At 42.0% G+C, this 20564-nt stretch overlaps 3 protein-coding genes across 7 annotated transcripts in view; 1 reads left to right on the forward strand and 2 right to left on the reverse strand.

Moving 5' to 3' along the window:
* The window catches only part of CC2D1B (coiled-coil and C2 domain containing 1B), a 57641-nt gene extending 55638 nt beyond the window's left edge, over positions 1–2003 (reverse strand). For all 3 annotated transcript variants that reach the window (XR_009763541.1, XM_061632992.1, XM_061632991.1), the window contains exon 1: positions 1790–2003. The gene's annotated coding sequence lies outside the window, so the exon portion shown is untranslated. The remainder of the gene's footprint in view (positions 1–1789) is intronic.
* Positions 2004–2071: 68 nt separating this feature from the next.
* On the forward strand, positions 2072–9892 carry LOC133386720 (uncharacterized). 2 transcript variants are annotated; one of them, XR_009763249.1, is made up of 3 exons: positions 2072–2154; positions 2321–2454; positions 5936–9892. XR_009763249.1 is itself a non-coding variant. In XM_061630455.1 (2 exons), exon 2 carries the CDS (start codon positions 6533–6535, stop codon positions 7346–7348), a length of 816 nt encoding a protein of 271 aa, XP_061486439.1. In that variant the 5' UTR covers positions 2093–2454; positions 5936–6532; the 3' UTR covers positions 7349–9892. The 2 variants fall into 2 exon arrangements, 1 of the variants encoding a protein (XP_061486439.1); XM_061630455.1 differs by having other exon boundaries at positions 2093–2454.
* Positions 9893–11238: 1346 nt separating this feature from the next.
* ORC1 (origin recognition complex subunit 1) overlaps positions 11239–20564 on the reverse strand; it is a 28506-nt gene continuing 19180 nt past the window's right edge. For both annotated transcript variants that reach the window (XM_061632995.1, XM_061632996.1), the window contains exons 14-17: positions 19273–19392; positions 18323–18489; positions 12320–12407; positions 11239–11626 (exon numbers count right to left, since the gene is read on the reverse strand). In XM_061632995.1, coding sequence (XP_061488979.1) covers positions 11432–11626; positions 12320–12407; positions 18323–18489; positions 19273–19392 — 570 coding nt within the window. In that variant the 3' untranslated portion in view covers positions 11239–11431. The remainder of the gene's footprint in view (positions 11627–12319; positions 12408–18322; positions 18490–19272; positions 19393–20564) is intronic.

A 20564-nucleotide genomic window follows, 5' to 3' on the forward strand; every position in this document is an offset into this window, starting at 1 on the left:
TTAAGAAATAAGAAGCAGAGTGTAAGAATAAACGGGCAATTCTCCCAACAGAGGAATTTAGAAAGTGGTGTCCCCCAAGGATCGGTATTGGGACCTGTGCTTTTTAATTTGTTCATTAATGATCTAGAGGTAGGGTACAAACAGCAAGATACCCAAGTTTGCTGATAATACCAAATTGTTCAAGGTTTAGTCAAAATGAAAAGGGATTGCAAGGCATTCCAAAAGGATTTCGCTAAACTGGGTGACTGGGCAATAAAATGACAAACGCAATTCAATGTAAGCAAGTGTGAAGTATTTCACATTGGGGCAAAAAATCCTAGTAGAGTCTGAAATGGTGGTGACTGATCAGGAATAAAACCTTGGGGTCATAGGGGATAGCTCAATGAAGATGTTGGCCCAGTGTTACATATCTGTGAAAAAGTTGAATTCCATGTTAGGGATCATTAGGAAAGGGACTAAAAGTAAAACTGTCAATACCCTGATGCCATTACACATATCTCTGGTGAGATGCACTTGGAATACTGTGTACAATTTTGGTCGCCTCTCACTGTAGAGGTGGAAAAGATTTGAAAAGAGGCCATCAAAATAATCAAAGGGCTGGAGAAATTCTCTGATGAAGAAACATTAAAACATTTGGGGCTTATTAGTTTAGGGAAAAAAGGGATGAAGGGGTGACAAGACAGAGGTGTATAAAATTATGTATGGGGTGGAGAAAATGGTTAAGAAAACCTTTTTCTCTCTCTCTCATAATACTAGAACTCAGGGCCATCCAATGAAGTTGAACGCTGGAAGTTTTAAGACAGACAAAAGAAAGTGCTTCTTCACACAATGCATAGTTACAACTATGGAATTCACTCCCTCAAGATGTAATGATGACCACAAACTTGGGATGGCTTTAAAAAAAGAATTAGACAAATTCAATGGCTACTAGCCAAGATGGCTATGTTCTATCCCCAATGTCGGCAGCAGAATGCCTCTGAATACAAGTTGCTGGGAATCACAACCTGGGAGAGTGCTGTTACACTCGGCTTCTGCTTACAGGCTCCCCAGACAAAGCTGACTGGCACTGTGAGAAGAGGATGCTGGACTAGATGGGCCTTTGGCCTGATCCAGCAGCCAGACTCTTCTTATCCCAATGATCTGAACCAGTATAAAGAAGCTTCTTATGTTCAGATGTGTAGGCGTGCCTTCATATTTACTCTGCGATACGAGAACAGACCCTCCAACATACCTCCTGAGGAATACCCATTTCTTACTTCACGTGCCCCAAGGCTGAGCTGTGGCATTCAAAATCAGTTCCAAGCCTTATCCTGGATCAAACTGAGCTCTGCAGCTCAAGCAAAGAGGATGGCCGCTGACATGCCCCCGCACCCAGTTACTGCTGCTCTGGGGCATCAATTGGGCTCAGCAGTTTGACCTGCCTCCTCTCCCCAGTACCATTAACTCAAAAAGTCGCCCCAATCACGTTCGTCAGTCAGAGACTGCATAATGGTTTGCTTGTATGAAACGACCATCACAGCTGCCCCCACGCAACAGGGAGAACTTTTATTATCAGCTGACATAAAATACAATACACTTCTGTAAAGGCTGGTCAGACGATCGGTTACGAGACGACTGATGTGCCTGCACGCGTGAATAGACACTGCTCTGGGTCAAAGCAGAAAACTAGGCTCATCCGCCAGCAACTGATCACAACACCCCCCCACACACACCTGTTTTCTAGGGCGCAATCCTGCCAGAGAAGGCAAAGAAGTGGGAGGAGCCGGGTTATGCTCAGTTAACAACAAACCTTTTTCCACTGAGGAGGAACCACGGCAGCTGCCCCCCTTTCTCGGACGTCAGGGAGGGGGAGAAAGATGGGGAAGGCTGTTACCCTGCCAAGACGGGCGGCGCCCGAAGGTACAACTCCACCTCTCGCCGCAGCCGACGGGCTCCAGCACGGGAGACAGGAAGCCGCGGTCCCAAAGAGACGCGCACTTTCCCCGCCTACTCCGGCTCAGCTAGGGGCTGCACCAAGGGGCCCAGTAACGCGCAGGCGCGGAGGTTTATTTATTTATTAAAAGCGCGAGAGCAGATAGGCCGAAGGGGGCGGAGTCAGGAGCCGAAAGAAGTACGCGCAGGGGTAACGGGCGCTTTGAAACGAGACTTGTTGAGGTGCGACTGCTGTAGGTCCCGGTAGCGTAGAGCTGGGGGAGCTGCCTCTCTTTGTAGCCTACCTAAGTGGGCTCCTTCTGGGTGGAAGGGCGAGGTATGAATTTAATAATAAATAAGTGGCTGTTTTGCCATTGCATTTTCTTTTCCTGTTATGATATACAAATAGGTATGATTCTCTTGAACCGAGGCAAGACACCAAGCCTGCGGACCCACAGCAGGTAATTAGTCTGGGAACAGGTGATTCCAGCTCCGTCACTGCAAGCCCATAGTGCCTGCTCGGAAGCAAGCTTCATTGACCAGGTAAGGATGTATAGAATTGTAGCCCATGAGGCTTTTGCCAATTTAGGGCTGATGTGCTCCTCCATTAGTGTGGAGATTCACAGTACTCTCCGTATGGCAATAGTTCAATGGTAAAGCCAAAGGTCACAGGGTCAATCCCCAGCATCAGGCAGGGCTGGGAGATTTCCCTATCTGAAACCCTGGAGAGTCACTGCTAGCCACTGTAGATGATACGGAGTTAGATAGACCAGTGGTTTGGTTCAGTATAAGGCAGTGTCCTATATGTCCTCTTACTACTGAAATGCAGTGGTGAAGTCCCTTATTTATAGATTATAAGCTGCTGATTGAAGTACCATTATTTTTGATGGCACTGAATTGCACTGCATTATTTTGTTACATAGCAAAATGCCAGCAATCTCTACACAACAGGAATGTTAACATGTCACCTCCTTCAAAAACAACTATTAGCAGATAGACATGAAGGCACTTCCTATAATATAAAACCTACCCATCCAAAGAGTGCATAAAAGTAGTAATGGGGGATTTCAATTATCCCGATATCTGTTGGGAGACAAATTCTGCCAAATACGGCCCCTCCAAGAAATTTCTGACTTGTGTTGGAGATAACTTCCTCCTACAGAAAGTGGAGGAAGCAACCAGAGGATCACCTGTCCTGGACTTGATTCTAACCAATAGAGATGATTTGGTGGATGAAGTGGCAGTTACGGGAACTCGGGGGGGGGGGAGTGACCACACCATACTTGAATTCTTGATTTTAACAGAAGCAAAAGCTGAGAGTAGCCGTACACGCACCCTGGACTTCAGGAAAGCTGATTTTAATAAACTCAGAACAATTGTAAGTATGGTTCCATGGCAAGCCACCCTAATGAGAAAAGGAGTCCAAGATGGGTGGGGGTTTCTAAAACAGGAAATTCTAAAAGAGCAATGGCAAGCAATTCCAACAAGGAAAAAAGGGGGGAAACAACAGAAGAAGCCAATGTGGCTTCACAAAAAGCTTAGAGACAACCTGAAAACAAAAAAGGACACATACAGGAAGTGAAAAGAAGGCCAGGCTACAAAGGAAGAGTACAGGCAGGTATCACAGAATTGCTGGGATGGTGTCAGGAAGGCTAAAGCTGAGAATGAGCTGAGGCTAGCAAGGGATGCTAAAAGCAAAAAAAAAAGCTTTCTTCAGGTATGTCCATAGTAAAAGACAGAGAAAAGAAATGGTGGCACAGCTACTCAATGAGGATGGCAAATTGGTAACAGATGACAAAGAAAAGGCAGAAGTCCTCAATTCCTACTTTGGCTCAGTCTTCTCCCCAAAAAGGATCTGTGACCCTCCTGGGAAACATGAAGACATGGTCAAGGAATACCTAATCACTTTGAACGAGTTCAAATCGGCAGGGCCTGATAAACTGCATCCTAGAGTATTCCGAAGATGTCCGGACACAGGTTAGAGCAGCAGTAACTGCATACCAAGTGGCAATAAAGGCAGAGAAGAAAAAGTTCTTTGCTGCCTCTATTGCGTCAGCAGAGTGCTGTCCCAGGAGGTTGTTCCAAGTGGTCCGAAGCCTGGTCGGTCCAGTTGCCCAGGAACCCTTGGAACAGTCTAAGGCCTCCTGTGACAAGTTAGCAAAGCACTTTGCTGACAAAATCGAACATTTGCGGAGCTCGATTCCGTGCGCTGTGGATGCAGTGAATGAAACAGAGTTGGCCAGTTGCGAGCCAGTCAAATGGGATCGGTTTCAGCCTCTCCCTTCTGAGGATGTGGACAAGGTGCTCTTGACTGTGAAGCCTACCACCTGTCTAAATGATCTTTGCCCATCGTGGCTCCGTGTGAGCTGCAAAGAGAAACTGGGCGAGGGGATCATGGCGGTGGTCAATGCATCCTTGAAGGAGGGTGTAATGCCATTAGCCCTCAAGGAGGCAATTGTAAAGCCCATCTTAAAGAAGTCCTCCTTGGATCCCAAGGTTTTGAATAACTTTCGCCCAATTTCAAATTTACCATTTTTGGGCAAGGTCATTGAGCGAGTGGTGGCTAATCAGTTGTCGACACACTTGGATGAAACGGATTATTTGGATCCATACCAATCGGGTTTCAGGACTGGACATGGAACTGAAACAGCCTTGGTCGCTCTGGTTGATGATATGAGGAGGGCATTAGATAGGGGAGAATTCACCTTTCTTGTCCTCCTCGATCTCTCAGCGGCTTTTGATAATGTTGACCACAGTATCCTTCTACAGCGCCTGGAGGGATTGGGAATAGGAGGCACTGTATTACGGTGGTTCCATTCCTTTCTCTCCGATAGGCATCAACAAGTAGCATTGGGGGAGGAGGTTTCAGACCCTTGGCCTCTCAATTGTGGTGTGCCACAGGGCTCTATCCTCTCTCCCATGCTATTTAATATCTATATGAAGCCGCTGGGGACAATCATTAGGAGATTTGGGCTGCAGTGTCACCAATATGCGGATGACACTCAGCTCTATCTCTCATTTAAATCTTTGCCAGAGTTGGCTGTGGAGACCATGTCCAAGTGCCTGGAATCTGTGAGTGGATGGATGGGAAGGAACAGGTTGAAGCTGAATCCCGATAAGACTGAGGTGCTACTTGTGGGTGACAAGGGAAGGTTGGGAGATGTTGACCTGATGTTCAATGGGGTGAGGTTACCCCTAAAGGACCAGGTCCGCAGCCTTGGGGTTGTTCTTGATTCCAAGCTGTCCATGGAGGCTCAGATTTCGGCAGTGAACTGGGCAGCTTGGTATCAATTACACCTCATTCGTAGGCTGCAACCCTACCTGCCTGTTCATCAGCTCCCACTGGTAGTACATGCCCTGGTCACCTCTCGTTTAGACTACTGTAATGCGCTCTACGTGGGATTACCCTTGAAAACGGTCCGGAAATTGCAACTTATACAAAATGCTGCGGCTCGACTACTCACAAATTGTCGCCGCCGGGAACACATCACTCCAGTGTTGTTCGATCTGCACTGGCTTCCAGTTATTTTCCGGGCTCAATTCAAGGTGTTGGTATTAACCTTTAAATCCCTATACGGTTTCGGCCCAGTTTACCTGATGGAGCGCCTCCAGCGCCACCAATTATGCCGCCCGACAAGATCAGCCACTCAGGACCTTCTCTCAGTCCCACCAACGAAAACAGCTAGGTTGGTGGGGACGAGAGAGAGGGCATTTTCAGTGGTGGTCCCCACTCTCTGGAACTCCCTCCCATATGATCTTCGGCATGCCCCTTCCCTGAACGTATTCCGCAAAGCCTTGAAGACCTGGCTCTTCAGACAGGCCTTTGGGACTTCCAGGGAGGGTTATTTAGGACAAATTGCCTATTACTCTGAACTGTTACTATTTTACTGTCATGTTGTATTTTATTTGTATTTTATTGTGATGCATTATTGCAATTGAATTGTATGTCGCTTAGAGTGGCCATCGGCCAGATAGGCGACACACAAATTAAATTATTATTATTATTTTATTTATTTTATTGAAGGAACTGGCGGAAGAACTCTCAGAACTGCTCTCTATTATCTTTGCAAAATCATAGAAGACTGGTGAAGTGCCGGATGACTGGAGGAGAGCTAATGTTGTCCCTATCTTCAAAAAGGGCAAGGAGGAGGAACTGGGGAACTACAGACCAGTTAGCCTAACATCAATCCGTGGAAAAAATCTGGAGCAGATTATAAAGCAGTCAATCTGTAAGCACCTTGAAAGCAATGCAGTGATTACTAGGAGCCAACATGGATTTATGAAGAACAAATCCTGCCAAACTAATCTTATCTCATTTTTTGATTGGGTAACCTCCTTTGTAGACTGTGGGAATGCTGTGGACATAATATATCTCGACTTCAGCAAAGCTTTTGACAAAGTGTCCCATGATATTCAGATTAGCAAGCTAGCTAAATGGGGGCTGGATGAAACAACTATCATATGGTTCCACAGTTGGCTCCAGAATTGTACTCAAAGAGTGCTTATCAATGGTTGCTTCTCAAACTAGGCAGAAGTAACCAGTGGGGTACCACAGGGCTCGGTCCTGGGCCCAGTGCTCTTTAACATTTTTATTAACGACTTGGATGAGGAGGTACAAAGCATGCTTATCAAATTTGCAGATGATACAAAGTTGGGGGGCATAACTAATACCGTGGAAGACAGAAACAAAATTCAAAGGGATCTTGATAGGCTGGAGCATTGGGCTGAAAACAACAGAATGAAATTCAACAGGGATAAATGCAAAGTTCTACACTTAGGAAAAAGAAACCAAATGCACAGTTATAAGATGGGGGATGCTTGGCTCAGCAGTATGACATGTGAGAAGGATCTTGGAACTGTCATTGATCACAAGCTGAATATGAGCCAGCAGTGTGATGTGGCTGCAAAAAAGGCAAATGCTGTATTAGGCTGCATTAACAGAAGTATAGTTTCCAAATCGCGTGAAGTATTAGTTCCCCTCTATTCAGCACTGGTTAGGCCTCATCTTGAATACTATGTCCAGTTCTGGTCTCTGCACTTCAAGAAGGATGCCGACAAACTGGAACAGGTTCAGAGGAGAACGACAAAGATGATCAGGGGACTGGAAACAAAGCCCTATGAGGAGAGACTGAAAGAACTGGGCATGTTTAGCCTGGAGAAGAGAAGACTGAGTGGAGATATGATAGTACTCTTCAAGTACATGAAAGGTTGTCACATAGAGGAGGGCCGGGATCTCTTCTTGATCTTCCCAGAGTGCAGGACACGGAATAATGGGCTCAAGTTGCAGGAAGCCAGATTTCAACTGGACATCAGGAAAAAGTTCCTAACTGTTAGAGCCATACGACAATGGAACCAATTACCTAAAGAGGTAATGGGCTCTCTGACACTGGAGGCATTCAAGAGGCAGCTGGACAGCCATCTGTTGGGAATGCTTTGATTTGATTCCTGCATTGAGCAGGGGGTTGGACTCAATGGCCTTATAGGCCCCTTCCAACTCTACTATTCTATGATTCTATGAAAATACCATCTGGTTTCCTCTACTGCTGTGAAATCCTGTAGTGGTTAACTTCTAATATGGCTAAAATTATAGGCTCTTTATGCCAGGGGTGGGGAACTTTTTTCAGTCTAATGGCCATATTTCCTTTTATGTGACCCATGCCAGAGGGAGGGAGAGCCAGAGGAAAATGTGGGCACAGCAATGAATGCAAATTTTACTTTCGTAAAGTAGGCTAGTTTCTACTCACACTCACACCCTGCTTCTCTATCCAGACAAGCACCATCATTCCAGCCAGGGTAAGTGAAAGGGTAAGCCTGGAGTGCCACATTCTGCCCTTGGACCCAGAGCAATGTGGACTAAGACAACATAACTATCACAAGAAAAATATTGGGGAAGGGTCAAGCATCTGCTTTGCATGCAGAAGGTCCCAGGTTCAATTCCAGCATCTCCAGGTTGGGGTGGAGACTCTTGCCTGAAACCTTGGACCGCCATGGCCAGTGACTGTAGACAACACTGAGCTATGTGGACAAGCAGTCATAACTCAGTGTAAGTTAGCTTCCTATGTTCTTATGCAAGTATGTATTTCATTTTTGTTAGCTTAACAGTTCAGCATTTGTCTATTAAAATGGCCACTTTGGGCATAACTTTGTCCTTCTGTGACCTAAGAAATTCTAGAGTTTATTTTTTCTAGAGATTCTTAGTATTATAATTTTGATAAACAAGCAACTAACTTCTGAAAGCAATTGCTAAACTTTAGGACAGAAGGCATGTTTTAAATTTTGAGAGTTCTAGGGGCACCAGTCACCAGGGTTGATTTGATTTAAATTTGATTGATTTAAATCATGATTTAAATTGCTTCTCTGAAGGACTCAGTTTTAATTATTTAAATCACAGTTTAAATCATTAGTGAGGATTCTATTTAATCATCATTTTAGTAGTACATTATTAATATAACCTTAATACATATTCAGAGATGAAGGTTTCAATTGAAAGTAGGTACACACTAAGCAATTATTCTGAATTGTTTTCAGATTAATTTTCATCAAAAAATGGGATAATTTGGTCATTTTAGTTCTAAAGCAGAATGAACTTGTGAAGTCATTCAAGAGATGAACCAGCTCCAACTGTTAAATTTATCATGATATTTTTGTCATGCTGAGCCAGAATCACCACTGCCAAACAGGCTTTAAAAATGTACTAATAAGATTGTTTATTCTTCTTCAACAAACAACATTAACAAAACATGCACATGGATTTTTGAATGGTTAAGTATTTCAGTTTAGATAAATGCAAAGTTCTTCAAAAATAACGGAGGCAATTTCAACAAATCAGCATGAGAAATTTAATTGGGCGGTACAGTTAACTGTCTTCTTCATGTTTGTTTGCCTTGTTTATTGTCTGGAAAAGAAATACAAGCTTTTCTGCTTTTTCAGGTCCCAATTTATTTCTCAATTTAGAATGAATTAGTCTAAAGGAAGAAAAAAATATCTCTACATCTGCAGAAGCAGCAACTGCTGTTAAGAACTGGGTTACCACTTCAGTGGTCTCCCCCTTGTTCAGATCTACTCCACCTCCCCAAATTCTCTATTCCTTGACTTTCTCTATCTTTGTACTTAGAGAGGCAAGGCCTTGAGAGCGATATCATGCACTTCATGTACACCACCTGCAGAATAGGACTGATCAGGTTATCTCCCATTTTTTAAAAAATCATTTATTTTTATCAACCCTGCCAGTCACAAAGTGGCTGCCAGGGGCACATGGCATAACACAAAATTAGAGTAGTCATGGTGAAGCTTTTCCCATCATTGTATTTCCATACTAGAAAAGCTTGACCTGATAAATTTCTGCCTGCCACACAGCTGCTAAAGGCACAAGAACCCTGTGCCAACCCTAACCAAAGTCTAAGCTGCCATCCTGTACCCACTTATCTGGAAGCCCCATTACACACAAAGATTTATGTCTGAGTAGACAGGTATACTATTGTACTGTAAGTTAACTATACAGTGAGTTCTTACTGAGTCCCTGGTCTTTAGTTACCTGCAGAGCAGAAGTCATGCCTAAGCCTCTTTGCAAAGTTTTCACATTTTCCTTTGAGGGAGAGGCGTATTCTTTTAACACTGACCCAGACTTAGTGTGTTGTAGTATTTGCAGAAAATAATTTCTAGGCACACCTCATCTCAGGCAAACCCAGCACAGGAAAGATGCATCTCCTGATTGCTAGGGAAAAAGGAAGGGCAAACTACAGAAATTCTGAGGACTGGGGAAAAAATGTCAGAAGCAGGAAAAGTGCACTAAAAAGGAGGCCAAAACATTTTAGTTTTTCTTATATATGTCTTAATCTGGTTTTAGATTGTGGATTTCTATTTATATCTTTTTTGTATTGCTTTATGTGATTTTATTGTATTCATTTATATTGTTGTACACCGCCCAGAGAGCTGTGCTAGTGGGGCGGTATAAAAATTCAATAAATAAAATAAATAAAATAAAACAGCAACTCTTTAGAACCCCATGGATTCCTATTGTCTGGTGTCCAAACAACTCACTTTTCAATCATAGCTCTATTTCAGTCATTGATTAATAACATTGACTGGCTCATTTCACATAAATTGCTTAGAAGGGTACCTGCACATTTTGCTCCATGTTTGTTCTAGAAAGCCCACAGACTGTTTTTAAATGAAAGTGCAGATTCTAGGCTACCTGCTACAGGCGCCACTGAAAGCCTTCATAGGTGCCATGGTGCTTGCAGGCAGTGGGTTGGCAACCCCAGGGATTCCTATTGCCTGGTGTCCAAATAACTCACTATCAATCACAGTTCTGACTTCACTCATTGGCTAATAACACTGCCAGGCTGGTTCATTTTACAGAAAACACTTAGAGGGTACCTGCATAATTTGCTCCATAACTTACTTTCTACGACGGCTAGAGATTTTTTTAATGAAATCTCAGATTCTGGGCTACCTGCTGGGGGTGCCACTGAAGGCGTTCATAGGCATGATGGTGCCTGTAGGCATCAGGTTGGCAACCCAAGCTTTAGAACGTACTTTGTAGATCTCCAAGAAATAGATGTAGGGGTGCTCTCTACTGATTATAAATTGCAACACATAGGTTCAATTCAGACATAATGCCAAACCATGTTTAAGGAATGGAAACTTCGTGAGAGAGCCTTATGTGCTCCTTCCATCTACTTCCTAGTTTTCACTAATCAAAGTTTGCCATGATGTCAGCACTTTGCCTCCAAGCACAATCTGAGGTATGTTTGCAAAGAATCAGATATTAGTGCTAACCGTAGTTTGCCAACATGGATGTCAAAGAAACTTAGGAACCTAATCTACATCAGGTCAGACTAATTCACCTTCTAGCCCAGTATTGTCTACTCTGACTGATAAACACAAACAGGATTTTGGGCAGAGATTCTTTGTCTTTTGCTACCAGAGCCTTTTAACTGAAGATTCCAGGGGTTAAATCTGGAACTTTCTCCAGTGGGCACCAGGACACCCCCAAGTGGGTATCGTCTTCCTTGCTAGTGCTTGAGGCAGGAAAATGAACTAGCAAGGAAGACGATACCCACTTGGCGGTGTCCTGGTGCCCACAGAGAAACACCTTTCTGGTGAGTAAAACGGTTCCTTCTGCATCTATCACTGAGGTGCACTTCCTTCTCCAAAACTAGTTTGCCACAGCAAATAATAGTTGGTAAAAAACAAGGAGTAGAGGAAGAGTAGGAAGGACAATGTGTCAGCCCATGAAGGCGTTCCTAATCTGAAAAAAACATGTCGAATTAAGCATTAGAAAGGTTGGATTTTTTTTAAATAAAATGGAAACCTTTTGAACAGTTGGAGAAAACAGATTTATTTTGGCAGAGTGCAGTTAAGTGTTAATACATAAGTACATTAAAAGAAAATTCAAAACAGTTTTAAAATAAACATGAATATTCAAGTTTTAATTAGCACCATTATTTAAAATAACTCTCTTTAAGGTTTAAGATAAAAGCCCATTTATATACATATAATGCTTTGTTCTATTGGTTTACTCTTCCTTGAGTGCATACATGATGTCATCCTGACTAATATTAAGTCGAACTCTCATGTGAAGATATTTATTAGTGGACTCCGTTAACAAAAGTCTACAGGTGCTCAGCCGTGACACAACTGCCAGTATGTCCGATACCGTAGGTGTTTGCATGCCTTCCATTCTACACAGTGCAACATGCTGATGAAATATCTAAAGAAACAAAAGGGGGGGGGAATAGCTCAGTTGGCCTGTAAGAACAGAATAAACATCAAAAGGAGTAACTGTGGTCTTCCCCCCTTTCTTGGAATACTATGTAAGCTAATGAGTTATATTCTTTTTCAGAATTGTCTGTAGTATATTCTGAACAGCCAGATTTTAAAGCAGAGATTTTCAAATAAGTTTCTAACATGGAACATCAGTGACTTTTATTATTCGTCATTATCCAGCAAACTGATGCTTTCAACATATAAAACAGTGTATAGGTTCAAACAGGAAAGCTGAAGAGGTTAGAAAAAGCTGGGCTGGACTGGACATGTTTTTAATGTTACTGCTGGCTGGTTTCTGTATTTTTTAAAATTACTCTACAATTGCAATACCAATTCTTAATGTTTAGTAGTATTGTATTTGAAGATTTGTTATTTATATTGTATATTGATTGTTGAAAGCTGCCGTGGGAGGGCTTTTACCCTAAAAGCGGCTTATTAATGATTTAAATTAAAAAAAGATAATTTAATCCATGCATATATGTGAATCATCAACTACATGTACAATGAGTTACTCTTCAGTGACCCTAAATATATACCTAGTAACAGCCAGTGAGAGGATACACCCTTTGAATATAGATAAAGCATTCTAGATGAAGTAAAAAGTAAACAAATTTAACCTTCAGTATTTTTAGATTACCTGATGAACTGTGGCCTCTTCCAGTCCTGATATGCGAAATTCTGTAATAGTTGCTTTCAAGAAGGTTTGCTCTTGCAATGAAGCACTCCTGAAAGGAAACAAAAAAGCCCCACAAGATTAACGTGTAATATTTTGCTGCATAGTGGACAGTATTTGGCTGGAAAGCAGTGTCTAAAAGTTTTGATGTAACACTAATTGCTTCTGAATATATGCACACAGGAAGATTAATTAACTATAGGTTTGAAAGAACTGCAAACACCCAACATACAAACATATTGTATTTGTCTGAAGAGCACTTCATATAATTTTTGAAATTTTACTTTACAATTACAATTTTCAGTGTCACTCTACATGAATATGGAAGGCACCTTTATGCTAACATCAGTCCACAATTCTACTTGCCATTTTAAATATATCAAGTATACCATCGCCCTCTGGTGAAGATAATGAGAGGAGCCCCATTTTCCCTTCCAGCCATGAGCTTGTGGGGAGAGGCTGGGGATCATTCCCTAGAGTTGCACAGAACTTGGGGGAGTGGGTGCTACACAACTATGGAAAAGACTGCCATTACACTCTCCAACTTCAAGCCAGAGAAGGCTTGTACTCAAAGAGTGCCTCTGTAGTCCAGGGTTGGCAACCCATTGCCTTCAAGCACCATAGCACCTATGAAGGCCTTCAATGGCACCTGTAGCAGGTGGCCTAGAATCTGCACTTTCTCTGGCCTTCCTAGAACAAACATTATGGAGCAAAATGTGCAGGTACCATTCTAAGCAATTTATGTGAAATGAACCAGTCAATGTTATTAATCAATGAGTGAAGTCAGAGCTATGATTGAAAAGTGAGTTGTTTGGACACCAGCCAACAGGAATTCATGAGGTCCTAAAGAGCTGCTGCTTTGCCCTCTTTTACTTTCCTACTTCTGCCTTTTTTTCTAGTCCTTAGAATCTCCATAGTTTGCCCTTTTTCCCTAGCAACCAGGATGTATCTTTCCTGTCTGATATCAGACAGAGCTAGACATTTTCTGCAAATACTACTTACACAGTAAGTGTGGGTAAAGTGTTAAATAATCCCCCTCTCCCCCAAAAGCAAATGTGAAAACTTTGCATATTAGGCATGTTTCCTGCTTTGCAGGAGCTAAAGTCAAGGAACTCATTAAGAATTTGCTGTACAGTTAACTGACAATATAATAGTATATCTGTAAGTAAGTCTCTTTGTGTCCAATGGAGCTTACTTCCAGGTATGTGAATACAGGATGGCAGCTTAGGCTTTGGTTAGGGTTGGCATTGGGAAAAAACAGGGTTCTTGGGCCTTTAGCAGCTGTGTGGCAGGCAGAAATTCATCAGATCAAGCCTTTTCTCATATGGAAAGATAATTATGGGAAAACCTTCACCATGTCTTCTCTCTAATTTTGTGTTATGCCACGTACCCCTGGCAGCTATTTTGCGATTGGTGCTCCTAGTACTCTCTCAAAATTTGTGCTGAGCTTCCATTGTCTTCTAAAGCGGCTTTCGATACCATCGACCATGGTATCCTTTTGGGTCGCCTTGGTGGGATGGGACTTGGGGGCACTGTTTTACAGTGGCTCAGTTTCTTCCTGGAGGGACGAACCCAGAAAGTGATGCTGGGGGATTCCTGTTTGACCCCTTGGCCGTTGGCATGTGGGGTCCCTCAGGGCTCAGTTTTGTCCCCCATGCTATTTAACATCTACGTGAAACCGCTGAGAGAGGTTGTCCGGGGCTTTGGGGTTCGGTGCCATCAGTATGCTGATGACACCCAACTCTACTTCTCCTTTCCACCTAACTCCGAGGAAGCTGTCTTGGTTTTAAACCGGTGTCTGACATCAGTGGTGGACTGGATGAGGGCGAACAAATTGAAGCTTAATCCAGACAAGACAGAGGTGCTCCTGGTCAGTCGAAAGGTAAATCAGGCAAATTCAGTCTGTGCTGGATGGGGTTACACTCCCCCTGAAGATGCAGGTTCGCAGTTTGGGTGTGCTCCTAGACTCAGCTTTAAATTTGGAGGCCCAGGTTTCTGCAGTGGCCAGGAGTGCTTTTGCACAATTTTTTTTTCAATTAATTTTTATTCAGATTTTCAAAACCAAAACAATACAAAAAGAAAAAAAAACACAAATCAATAACTAATACAATAAAAAAAATAAAAATAAAAATATTGACTTCCGATTTGTCGTAGTTCAGCTATAAATCTATAATATATAACAAGCCTGTCTCTTAATAGAAGAGAACTTCTTAAAAGAGAAGTTTCCAATCTTTGAGATATATGTCCATCAATTTTTTTTCTAAATAAACATGTCAATTAATCCAACTCATCAAGTCTACTAAGTCCAGTAATTTCAAATCGCTCTTCTTCCATTATCCATATTGGTTCCATCTTCCATCTTTACGCACCCAATAATCTTGCTGTCATAGTCATATAATAAAAGTCTGATAGGAATTTCCTTTATCACAGATATTTTCTTGCCATCAATTCCGAACGTATCACTGAAGTATTGTTGCAAAGCCGCATCTCTGTTCCTCTTTTTTACATGATACACTAGCACATCTCTTGAAGATTTTTCCGTTAACACAAAACAGGGATTAATTCTGTTAACTTTCTCCATTTCAAGTTCCATCAAATCCTTCCAGTCCAGGAATTTTTTTGAACTGATAATATCTTTATCTCCAATCTCTTCAATTCCTTCAGGGACAGCGCTGATTTCCAAACCATAATATTTGTCTCCAGGATCCATCACAACCAGGAAATCCAAATCTTTTTCCATGTCCATATTTAATCCAATCTCCATAGTTTGAACCTTGCCTTTAATTTCTCTTTCATCCTTTTTTGATTTTCCAGATCTATCTTTATTCTCCTTTCTCATAGAATCCTGAATTTCTTTCAGCTCCTGTCTCATTTCATCAAATTCAATTCTCCACGCTTGTCTATTATTTCTCAATTCTTGTTTTATTGACTTAATCCCATTCATTATTTTCTGAAACATGTCTAAAGATAAAGTCCCTTCTTGTACATCCATGATCTTCTTAATTGTCATTCTTAAAGCCAAAGGAACTAAACTCCTTCAATTTTCAATGTCCCAAGCAAAGAGTTTATTTCTTTATCCAGTTATAAAGGAGTTAATCTTTCAAACCAACTGGCGTCACACACTAGACAGCCCTTATCTCTTATATGCCCAGAAGTGCAAAAACAGCTTTAGTTCACAGCGTCCTAATGACTAGTAGCAACGAGAATGAGCAGATTCGTCCAAAAAAAAAAAAAAAAAGTAGATCAGAAAAAATAGTTCCAGACATATATTACACAAAAGTCTTATAAATCAAAAAGATTTTTCTTTTCTCTTCCAATCAGAAACCCCTCATCCGTTGTAATCTTTACAATGCCATTTTCCATGTCAGCTTTTTGCAATAGGAAAAAGATAGGCTATTTTTATTTTCCTCCCCCTTAGTTCCGTGAGTAAAAAAGAAGGAAAGTTTTGGCTCACCCAGGTTCTCTTAATTGCCAATCTTTTGACAAATCTCTTTAGCTATATAGATAAGAAAGTGATAAGCATAGACAGGAGGATGCTTGGCTGTTAGTCCGTTTTTTTTAAAAAGGAAAAAAAAAACGGGTCACTTATTCAGCTGAGCTGGCTATAAATCCTCGCTCTGTCCGAGCTGCTGGAAGACCTTCTTTCACAGACGATTCTGACGAATTCCAGTCTCCCACAACCACAACAAAGCTGTGTGGGAAATCTCACGTTTCTTCCTTATCCGGAAGAAATTATCCCCAGTCAAAAAAACCCCTTCTGACTGGATTTAAGGCTGAAAAAGTTTCATCCAAGACGGGAGCCCGTCTCAGAGCTGCACAGGCGGAGGGATCCTCCTGGGAAGTCTGCTTTTGCACAATTAAGATTAGTGCACCAACTGCGCCCGTTCCGTGAGCCGTCTGATCTGGCCACGGTGACACATGCCGTAGTTACATCCCGTTTAGATTACTGTAACGCACTCTACGTGGGGCTGCCTCTGAAGACTGTTCGGAAACTTCAGTTGGTGCAACGTGCTGCGGCCAGAATGTTAACTGGGGCTGGTTACAGGGATCATATGACTCCCCTGTTACAAAAGCTCCACTGGTTGCCACTCTGTTTCCGGACACAATTCAAAGTGCTGGTGATGACCTATAAAGCCTTATACGGCTTAGGTCCAGGCTATCTGTCAGACCGTATCTCCCTATATGAGCCTGCCCGGGCCCTGAGATCCTCAGGAGAGGCCCTTCTCTCAATACCCACGTCCTCACAAGCACAACTAGTGGGGACGCGAGATAGGGCCTTTTCGGTGGCTGCCCCGAGACTTTGGAATTCCCTTCCTAGGGAGGCAAGAATGGCCCCCTCCTTGCAGTCCTTCCGTCGGCAAGCAAAGACTTTTTTGTTCCAACAAGCCTTTTGAACTAAAGGCTGTTTTAAGGACAGGGCTTGAAGGGTGCTGCATTGCTATTGTTTAACTGTATTATTTTAAACTGAGTTTGAATTATTTTAACTGTATGTATGAATGGTTTTAATACTGTAAATAGTTTAATTCTATTTTAATCTAGACTTTTGTATGTTTTTAATTATATGTGTTCTTTTATCTGGAAGCCGCCGTGAGTTCCAGTTTTGGAAAAAGGGCGGGGTAAAAATAATGATAATACATAAATAAATAAAATAAAGCCCAGGAAAATTATGAGGATTCTATCTCTCTGCCTTCAACTGAAAACATAGAGCTGAAAAGGGGAGCAGGAGGTTAACTCTGACCTCATGAGGAAGCACTGCAAGAGGTCATAGGCCAACAGCTGAATCCTATACATATCTACTCAGAAGTTAAGTCCCACAGAGTTTGATGCAGTTTACTTCCAGATAAGCATATAGGATTGCATTCTTAATTCTAAGCATTTGCGTGTTTAGATAGAGAAGGAAAGAAATGGGCTAAAGGGAAATGTAGGGTTCTAGTGGCCACAAACTTTATGACTTGAGTGTCAGGCCAAAATGTGTGATATTCCAGTTAAAATACCTCCTTACTAAATATTTCATAATAGTGATGATGTGTACTTGGGGGTTCCATATCCATATCCTGCATGAAGAAATTGCCCTATGCTGTAAGTTGGGACACTCTCTGAATCCTTAGTGCAGAATGTGCCCATTTTCATAATATATAAAAACTGGGCCACCCTGCAAAGAACAACTCAGATGTTATTGCAGGGGCACAAGGAGAGAGGACTATCTGCCAGAGATAGGGAGTGCTAGGTTATGACTTGGGGCGAACAGAGGATTTCCTAGGGATTAAAGTCTACATTTCTACAAAGTGAGAATAATGAAAGCTTGCATTCAGACTAAATGCTTACACTATGATTTGTAAAGCCATAGCACACCAGTTGAACCTACGCCAGCTTACAAATCATGATCTGTAACTGCAGTTTGAAGCTGGTTTACAAGCCGCATTTTTCCTAACTGAGATATTGTGCTGACATTCACAAATGTGAACAAATCACCGTTAGGGTGATTGCTTTTCCTCAAAGTGCTGCACTGTGAGACAAGAGATGCTTTGTCCCAAGAAGCTGTTGCACCACAGAGATAGGAGTGAACATATGAAGCCAAGAACTGAGCATATGGGGGGGGGGGATCAGCCAAACATCTCTAAACCAGGAGGTGACTGTTGTATACACATAAATTGAAACAATGATGAAAGTTCTAAACTATGGCTAGCGCAAACCACAGTTTGGCACAATCTCAGAACTGAACTGCTGAATCTCTGTGCTCACTGCAATTAGTTCTTCTAACACTAAAATTTTGAACACTTTGTGCAGTGGCAGCCATTAAAAACAATCACTGGAATTTGCTTCACTGTATGATTAGATGCTACAAATAACATGCTCCCCAAACAAGTGCAATTACTATACAGCAAGTTTATAGGTGGCTATGATCATCAGAATTTGCTCTCTGGAACTGAGTCAGGGAAACTACACGGCCAAACTATTGTATATTACCTAATCATGTTTATATAAGGAGATGGGAACATTTCATCCATGGCTTCCATGACATGTGCCATGCTGACCAATTCAGAGACACTTTTCTGACTAGGATGTTTGCAGATCTCAGTGGCCCTTCTGCATATGTCAAGGCAACGTCTTGCATCACCAGATAAAGCTGCCACCTAAAATAAAATGATTTAAAAATAAGGTTGTTAAAGTCCCAGGGTCCCAAATCCCACAGAATTTAGTGCAGTTGCTCCTTGCTTCTTCAGAAACAGGTAACACTCCTTTCTCTGTCTTCCCATCAGATCAGAGACGTTCTATTCATCATGGAAGTGGGGGAAAGAAGTCAATAACCCACCTACCACTCACTCTATCCTCTCTCAAGAGGCAGCCTCTGCTTCCTTCTTTCCATGACACTCTCAAGGCTTATAAGCTACCAGGAGTCTAGCATCTTGTAGCCTCTTATCAGCCCCACCTGTACCCACCTGCAGCCCATCCTGGCTGATTACAGGTCAGTCTACTTGTGAGCAAGCAGCTGGCCTAACAGCTTATTCTCCACAACAGTATATTTAATGTAGCATTTGTTTCTTATAAAATTCCTTGTTTTGTTGGCCTCATCTTTGTTTAACTGTCTCCCTGTGAAAGTAACACTCACTGGTGAAATTGTTAAACTCCCATGGGCTAAGGATTTGCTTTTTTGCTCATTATCATTTAGGTCGATAATAAAGATGTAGGCAGCCACTACTCAAATATGTATATTAAAGTATATGATTTTCTGATCAACCACTGGTCATTTCAAACACAAGCTTTCAAAATTAAGACAAAACAAAAAATACATATATGTTTGTTGCCTGTTGACATGTGGTCATTCTGGCAGGTCAACTAATCCTTAAGACCAGTGCTGATTACCCCCAGATTTTCAAGTTTAAAACACCATAAACATATCCCTATACCAAGTTTACCTTTCTGGAAACAAGCTGAATTGCATCCTCTTCAAATGCTTTTAACTGGGCCATTCTGGATGAGATGATCTGCTGTAACTGTTTATAGGTATATGGCTGGAAGGACATTCTGGTAAGACCCTATAGTGAAGAAAACTGAGCATTTAATTACTAGTACATCTCAAGGGCTTACTAAAAAATATGCTCCATTTTGAGTAGTGTCCTTTCAGACTGACATCTAACTTTTAGGGTGACATCCAGTGGTGTCTGCTTGCTCGCACAACAAACTTCCAGTTGTGCACGAGACTCCCCCTTCCCCTCTACAGCCCACCCCAAATGTCTGCTCCTGAGGGTTATGGGAGCCTCTAGAGCAGCCTTTCCCAACCAGTGTGCCTCCAGATGTTGTTGGACCACAACTCCCATCAGCCTCAGCCAGCATTGCCAATGGTCAGGAAAGATGGGAGTTGTGGTCCAACAACATCTGGAGGCACACTGGTTGGGAAAGGCTGCTCTAGAGTCTAGAACAAATAGGGAGTGAAGGGGGAGCGGAGGAGTTCCATCATGTCCACCAGCACAGTGTTGGATCTCACTCTTACTGTTTAACATACAGTTTTCCACAAGAAAGTGAAAGAAGAAATCTTTACCATATTATTTTGTTAACAGTGTTAATAACTTTATTGCAACTTACTCAGAAGGCAGGAAAAGTTAAATATCCATGAATGGGGAAGTTCTTAATGGAAGTTTTTAGAGGTGATATGAATTAGAATATATAGCAGGGGCTGTTAACCTGTGGACCTCCAGACATTTTTGGACTCCAACTGCCATCGGCCCCAGCTGGCGTGGTCAACCGTCAGGGGTGATGGGAGTTATAGTCCAGCAACATCTGGAGCGCCACAGGTTGTCCATCCTGTAATATATAGATTGTATTAAGCCATATATCCAGACAAAACGGACAATCTGGCTGCTTCAATGAGCATGTTCAGACATAATGCTGGCCGTTAACTATAGTTAGGCAAATTAGTTTATACATGAGCTGCATGCTAGTGCCTACAAAAAACTAATTTGCCTAACCATGGTTAATGGTCAGTAATATGTCCAAACATGGGCAATGTCTGAAAGGTTTATGATGCCTACTTGGAAGATAGCAGTTTTATAGCACAAACACAGCCCTTTTAATACATGGCAACATTAGTAATATAACTTCTCTCTATTCAGAATGCTTTTTAGTGGTCACACTTGAGCAAGAAATTGGAAAATTAGACTCATATCAAATGTTAACATTTGCTTTTATTTTACTGTTTAGTAGTAAACCA

The sequence above is a fragment of the Rhineura floridana genome, chromosome 6, assembly GCF_030035675.1.
Source record: "Rhineura floridana isolate rRhiFlo1 chromosome 6, rRhiFlo1.hap2, whole genome shotgun sequence".
Classification (NCBI taxonomy): domain Eukaryota; kingdom Metazoa; phylum Chordata; class Lepidosauria; order Squamata; family Rhineuridae; genus Rhineura; species Rhineura floridana.